This window comes from Ursus americanus, chromosome 30 (assembly GCF_024610735.1).
Source record: "Ursus americanus isolate L20-20 chromosome 30, mUrsAme1.1.p, whole genome shotgun sequence".
NCBI classification, from domain to species: domain Eukaryota; kingdom Metazoa; phylum Chordata; class Mammalia; order Carnivora; family Ursidae; genus Ursus; species Ursus americanus.
Genome location: NC_142156.1, coordinates 15,404,940 through 15,412,064, shown reverse-complemented (window position 1 = coordinate 15,412,064; position 7,125 = coordinate 15,404,940). Strand labels below are relative to the sequence as shown.

Below are 7,125 nucleotides of genomic sequence, written 5' to 3'. Positions count from 1 at the left end.
ATTATCAAATCCTGTGTTTGACCCTATCATGGGGGAACTTGTTAAAAATCCTGATCCCTGTGCCCACACTCCCTCAGATTCTCATTCAGTAAATCTGGGTGGGGTCCAGGAATCCACATTTCTAGCAGACAACCTAGGGGGTAAGTTTTGGACCACAGTCTAAGAACCACCCCCGCCCCCCGGCCCCCGGCTCCCAAGCCACCTCTGTGGAACCCAGTTTGACAACCACACATCTAGACACTCCCTCCTTATTTTATACAGCATGAAGTGAGGTTCAAAGAGGGGTTAAGAACCTAGCCCAAGGTCTCCCAGGCTCCAAGGGTCCGAGCCTCCATTATTCCCAAGGGAACCTGATTCTGGAAGCTTGTGGTGAGGACTCTCGGCCAAGGCAAGGTTCAGGAAGATCAGTGAGGTTACACGGCTTGGCAGACATGGAAACAGGAAGGGCTGAGCCTCTTTAGTGCCTGTCTGGGGCAACAAGGCCACGTGGGTGTCAGGGATTCACGTACAGCTGTATCCAGCAGCTCAGGACCTGGCTGGCCTGGTTGGTGTGGGCAGAGGCCAGTCTGGTTTAGCAGAGACCTTCGCTGAGCCGAATGAGTCAGACTCCCTATCTCATCCACTCCCATCTGCCTCAGCCCAGAGACAGATTCATCCAGAGGGCTTCCATGCCCGAGACTAGGACATCTTCAGAAGCCTTCACGCTACCACAGCATCAACGAGGTACAGGACAGCCTCGAGGGGCCCGCTGGCTCCTTCCTCCTCCTTCCAGGCTGGCCCTGGCATCTCTTCAGTGCCCGAGGGGGCCCGGGGCCGCCTTCTGCTGCTCCCGCTGCTGGAACTCCTCGTGGGCTCTGTCCAGATCTGCGAGCACCTCCAGCAGGCGGCCAGCTGCCTCTCTCTGCCGGGCCAGGGCATCAGGACAGGCCCCTGTGAGGGAGACAAGGAGCCGCAGGGGCTCAGCCAGGCCAGGGCGGGCTGCCATAACCCAGACCCAATGGCTTTCTCAGGCTCCAGCCTGGCCCTGTGCCCTGAGAGCCCTCCGTCCCCCCACTCGCCACACCTGCTGGTGAACTGCGATGGGGAGAGTCGTGGGGAAGGACATAGGAGTGTGCTTAGCAAGTTACAGCAGGTGGCAGAGATGGCAAAGAAAGGGGACCTCCTTAGCCCCTTACCTTCCGTGGCCCCGGAGTCCTTCTCCGCATCTGCCTCTGGACTTGAATCTGTGCTGGGATCCTCCTGGAATTTCATCCTGGAAGTTGAAAGGGAGAAAGACAAGATTGGCCCCTGATTCCCCATCTTGTTCTCCACCCCAGAGATTCTCTGCTGGTTGCAGGAGACATGACAGGCCCCCACTAGTCTCCACCACCACCACCATCATCACAGCAAATACTTAGAGCGCCAGACACTATTATAAGCCCTTCACATGTATTAAGTCATTAAGTATCACAAAAAAATGTATCCGAGGTAGATACTTACTGTTGGCTCCATTATGTAGTCCACTGAGACACAGAGGTAAAGTAACTTGCCTAAGGTGGCACAGCGTAATAATAACCATTACCGTGTATTGAAAGCTGTGACCAGGCATCTACAAAATGCTTCATTTGACCCCTCAGGACAACCCTGAGGAGGGTACTATTATTATCCCTATTTTGCAGATGAGGAAATGGAGGTACAGAGAGGGTAAGCAATGTGCCCGAGATCACACAGCCAGTAAGTGGCTAGCCCTGAATGCGAAGCCAGGCAGGCCAGCTTCAGAACCCACTCTAGAAGGGGCTGGAACAAACTGGTCACTGAACAGGAGTGAAGCCCACCAGGAAGGAAAAGAACACATCGAAGGTCAGTGCCCATGTCTCAGGGGGCCCGCATATTAAAAGATCCGAGACCCCCTTCTGCACCGGGGCCTGCCTGAGGACGCCTCCCAGGCCTCCCCTTGAGCCCGCACACTGCGCACCAGCAAGCTCCTGAAGCGGACGGAAAGAATGAATGAATGAACGTGGGAGGCCAAGCTGGGCAGCTGGCCTGGCCGGTCATCGCGGGGCAAGTGGGCTGGACAGGGGCACCCACCTGAGCTGGTCCCGCCCCAGGAGCAGCTGCCGATACACCATCTGGATCTCAGCGTCGGGATCCAGCGGGTCGCTCCAGTCCCCCAGGGTGACGGCCGAGTGTGTGCGGCTGCAACCAGCAGCTGAGGGGAACACGGCCCCATCAGGACCGCCTCCCATCGCCCCCTCCAGAAGCCCCCATGGTAGATGGTGCCCAGGCCTCGACCCTTCTGCCTCTAAAATCACTCTTCCAACCCACTACTTCCATCAAGCCCCACTGCCTCCACTCCCGCCCCGCAGAGCAGTGCCTCACCTCCCTCTAGCGTCCTCCCGCAGTCCAGGCTCCAGTCACACAGACCCTTTCAATCCTTCAGCCCTCCCTGTGCCACCTCCGGGCCTTTGCTCATGCTCTTTGCTCTTAATACAACACCTCCTTACCCTATCCCTGTCTCCAACTTTCGTTGCTTAACGCCTACTCTCCTCAGGTCACATCTAAACAGCATCTCCTCCAGGATGCCCTCCTTGATCTCCTCCTCTGCGGCTGGGTCAGAGGCATTCTCTGGAGTCTCAAAAGCCGCATCTTGGTACTTAGAAGACTATATTACAATTGTCTGGCTATTCACTTGTCTTCCTGCTGAGCAAGCCTGATGTGTGTAGATGCTTGGCACATAGTAGGTGCTTAAAGAATAATACCTCACGTGTCATGAGCACTCTGCTCAGCGGTGTTCTAAGTGCTTTGTGTAGATCAACTCGCTGAACCCTCACAACAACCCCAGGAGGCAGGTACTGTCATCCACCCCATTACAAGCTTGAGGAGACTGAGGCACACAGAGGTTAAGCGACCTGCCCCAGGTTGCACAGCCAGCACAGGGGGAGGTGGGACATCTGCCAATCGACAGCTAGGGAGGGCGGAACCTGAGCCCACCTGCCCGCTCACCTGAGCGCTCAGCCTGGAGGCAGCAGGTCCAGCGTGAGCTGCGGAAGGCACCGGGGTGGCAGGCGGCCAGCTTGTCCGGGTTGGGGGCGCTGGCCTTGCGCAGGGCCGACAGCCACTGGTTGAGCTCATTCACGTTCTGCAGGGAGCCGGGTGGGGGTGGTCGGGAGGGAACCCGAGGGCTGCCCTCCGCCCCATCCTTGCGGCGCCTCACCTTGCACTGGAGATACGTGGTGTGCAGCCCGCCGGCCGCGCCCCGCGTCATCACCTGCATCACGTGTGGCAGCTGGAAGGCGCCCTCGTCCACGCGCTCCACGGCGCAGATGTGCGACACCGGGATGGAGGAGCGCATCTGGGAGACAGGCCTGTCGCTGCAGGGTGGGCCGGGGGCCGGGGTGGCAGGGCCCGGGGACGGCTTTCCTTTGGGGGCATGCATCAGGGGATGTGCCCCGGGGGTGGGACACTCAAGCCTGTGTGTCCGTAATCTGGGTGCAGGACCCCCGTCTCGAGCCCTGAGTCCCCCAGCCCTGCCCCATCACCCTCTAAGGAAGCCGGCTCCCCTGGGCACCAGTTTCCATCACCATCACCAATGAGCACAGCAAACCACTGCCATGGCGGATGGGATGTGCTTTCCAGCACTCTGCACTTAGCAACTCCCACCAGTTTCTGAGGCTGGGTCTATGGGCTGATGAGGAAACTGAGGCAGATAGGAGGATCCACGCCCCTCCCAAGGTCACTCAGCTCGTGGAGCCGGCGTTGGAAACCAGAGATTGGAACTCTAGAATCTATGCTTTGCTGACAAAGTGAATCATAAGCAAGCACACCCTGTCCGGAGTTCGCTGTTCCTCCCAGACGTGCAGACAGAAATGCGTACACGCCAGCAGGCGCCTGAGTTGCTGCTGGATTTCAGTGGCAACACCATGAGAACAGGGATTTTATGTCTTGTTTACTGCTGTGTGTCCAATGCCTAGAACACTGCATGGTATACAGTAGGCACTCAATAAATGTTTGATGAAGGACCCCGTGAACAAAAGCCTGCGTGTGTGTCCCTGTATCGCCAGGCAGGGACCTCTGCGCGAGCAGATCCAATTTTAGGTGAGTAGGATGGCGCATGGGCATAGGCCTGGGGGGGAGCATCAGAGGGCTGCTAAGCATTGTCGGTGCCCTGTGCGTGTCATACCTGGGCGGGGGACGGGGGTCCGGACCACCGCAAGAGCACATTCTGAAGGACATCTGATGGTGTGTGTGTAGGTGGATGCCTGTGTCTGTCCTGTGCTCACACTGGCCCAAAGGTGTGAGCAGAGCCTGGCCTGAGACTTGGACTTGCCCAGTCCTTGTCCCCTCCTGGGCCTCAGTTTCCCCCAGCTTACAGAGAGGCAGCTCAATAAGGGAGGCCACTGCTAGAAAGCCCTCTGCTGTGGGCTGGAGCCCCACCTGCCACTCAGGACTCTTGGAGTAGGAGAGAGTCTCCCCGCTGAGCCAGAAGTAACGCTTCTTGAAGGCAAAGCGTGTGGCCAGGCTGGTGGGCTCCTCCTTGCGCTTCAGCAGGTAACCTTCACGAACAATCACCGAGGGGGCCACCAGGGCCCTAGCTGGGCCCCCAGCCTCTGGGAAATGGGGAGGGGGTGACAATGAACCTCTCCTATCCAGGCTCGACCTGCTGTGCCGTCGTGCCCAGGGCCTCTATGGCCGAGCATGACTCTGCCCCCTAGAGGCAGGAGGTGAACAACAGGACGGCTGTGGACTCCACTCCCTCCATTAGGGAGTGAATCACTGAAGGTGGGGTGGGGAGCACAAAGGAGGCATCAAGGATCCCTCTCCCGAAGCTTTGCCGACAATGGTGCAGGCAGCCAGTGCGAGAGGGGTGGAAGGGGGGGATGCCTCATGAAGTCAGTCCAGGGAGTACCTGCTGGAATCTAGCCCCCCGGGGGGTCCCTCCCCAGCGCCACAGGGACCCCCGCCACACTACAACCAGGGCTCCGCATTCCGACGGGTTCCTCCTACGTGACTTGGACCCAACTATCTCATGCCCCGAGCCCTACATTGTGATACAGACTTAGCCCCAACTCTTCTGCTGAAAACAGTCCCAGGCTCCATTTCATTCCCCATCAAAGCCCAGCTGCCTATGAAGCCCCCACACAATCTGGCTCACACCTCTCCTTTGTGCCCCCTCATTCCCTCTTCTACACTGGCTCCTCCCTGTGGCTCCCTGTTCCCCACCACAGGGCCTTTGCACATGCTGTTCCCAGCCTGGAATACTCTTCCCTGGGATCTTCATGGCTTGCTCTCTGTCCTCCTTCAGGTCTTTGCTCTAATAGCACCCTAGTGAGGCCATTTCTGGCCACTCTGCCTAAAAGTTTGGCCTGCCACCCCCACACCAACATTCTCTTCCTTCCTTTATTTTTTCTCCTTACACAATCACTCCTGAACATACTATATTAATTGTTAACTCATCTTGATTATAGCCTGTGGTCCCCGGTAGAATAAAACTTCCATGAGAGCAGAAGCTTCCTCTGTCTTTTCCACTGCTCTTCCCTGGCACCTGGAACAGTGTCTACCAAGCACTTAATAGATATGTTTTGATTGCGAGCACACCATGCGACAGCACCCGCACATATCTCCACGTTGGCTGGGATAGCCTGGAGGACAGGGCCTGAGCTCTGTTCATCTCTGGGACCTAGCACAGGGGGGCCAGGAAATGTTAGCTGACCGACTAGCTGACCCACAGGTCCACGGTCTCAGCACTGGTGGGGGGTGGGGGGAAGGGCAGGTCCCAAGGGTCCACAGAGTGACAAGCCTGATGTGGCAGGAACACAGGGACTCACCCTCCTCCCCATTCACATCCACCAGCTGGTCCAGGAAGTGCCTCACACGTGATATACTCTGCAGCAGGAAGGGGTGGAGGGGGGCCATCCAGAGCTCCTTGCCTTGGCCCAGCTGCTGGCCCAGGTTTCCGATGCTCTGCACAGCCTGGAGCAAAGAAGCAAGGAATGCCAGGGCCAAGGTCACTGCAGGGAGAAGGGCATCTGTGGACCCAGAACAGAGCCCCTGAGTCCTGACTCTCAAATCAGTGCTCAATGAAAGGGGAAGACTCAGCAGCACCTGCTTTGAGCAATATCTACACCTCTGTGGACAGATATGCACCCCCAGTGCCCTTATTCTGTTCCCTCCAGAGCCCAATTCCCCTGCCCAGGACTGCCTGATCCTATCATGCATACTTTGGAGTCCATCAGAACCTCAAAATATGGCCACTTTGCAAGAGATGGTCTAATTCATACTAAGGTGTAAATGACTACTAGCTTGCTTCCCACTTTCCTCCTGGAAGGGTAGGGTTTTCGTTTCAGGAGACAAAATTGGAGAACATATGAATGAATGCCCTCACATTCAGGATGGAAGGTTAATGGGTGTTTCAGACAGGTTTCTCTGGGTGCCATTTGGGTCTTCTGTCGGTTTGGCCTTCCCTCTGTTCCTATGCTTTTCCCTGGCTAAGACCACCCAGAATGTGGGACTCCACTTTTGGCACCTTGGCAAGTAGTAGCAGCGAGCGGCTGGTCTGGGGATCTGCGTGCTGGTCCCGGAGGTCAAACAGCTTCGGGGTGAGGACGGCAGGTGCGAAGAATCGCAGGAAGAGAAAGCCACTTACGGCCAGGTACTTCACATCCTGTCAAGAGGAGCAGCAGGTAAGAGGAGCCCCCAAGGACCCACTTCCCAGATGGGGAAACTGAGGCAGCAAGGACTATAGATTGGTGGTGCAAGGGGAAGTGGGATGGGAGGTGGGCCAGGAGACCATGCCGGTCTGCCAAGATGGCTTTTTCTCTCTGGACCTCAGTTTCTCCACCTGGAAAACAGAGTAACAATACCAATCCTGCATGATCCGCTCTAGCCCAACATCGTCTGCTTTGTGCCGAGCGCCATGCTAAGGGCACAGGCCTATAAAGGAAGCAGCATCATGATTCCCCTTTCACAGGTGAGGAAGCAGAAAATCAGAGATGCCAAGGGACTTGCCCAAGGTCACGCAGTTGATGAGTAGAGGAGGCAGAGTTCAGCCTCCCAATCTGATTTATTATATTAATAGCACCAGGCCAGATGCCTGGTCTATGGACTACGCACCCTGGGAGGGATTCTGGCTCCGTTTTACAGAGAAGG

General features: G+C 56.9%; 1 protein-coding gene across 2 annotated transcripts in view; it reads right to left on the bottom strand.

Moving 5' to 3' along the window:
- Positions 1–234: 234 nt before the first annotated feature.
- Positions 235–7,125, bottom strand: part of RASAL1 (RAS protein activator like 1) — a 28,644-nt gene continuing 21,753 nt past the window's right edge. For both annotated transcript variants that reach the window (XM_045776422.2, XM_087857330.1), the window contains 8 exons: positions 6,503–6,640; positions 5,805–5,949; positions 4,414–4,586; positions 3,194–3,331; positions 2,983–3,118; positions 2,068–2,188; positions 1,176–1,252; positions 235–930 (listed from right to left, as the gene is read on the bottom strand). In XM_045776422.2, the coding sequence (XP_045632378.1) occupies positions 791–930; positions 1,176–1,252; positions 2,068–2,188; positions 2,983–3,118; positions 3,194–3,331; positions 4,414–4,586; positions 5,805–5,949; positions 6,503–6,640 (1,068 nt within the window). In that variant the 3' untranslated portion in view covers positions 235–790. The remainder of the gene's footprint in view (positions 931–1,175; positions 1,253–2,067; positions 2,189–2,982; positions 3,119–3,193; positions 3,332–4,413; positions 4,587–5,804; positions 5,950–6,502; positions 6,641–7,125) is intronic.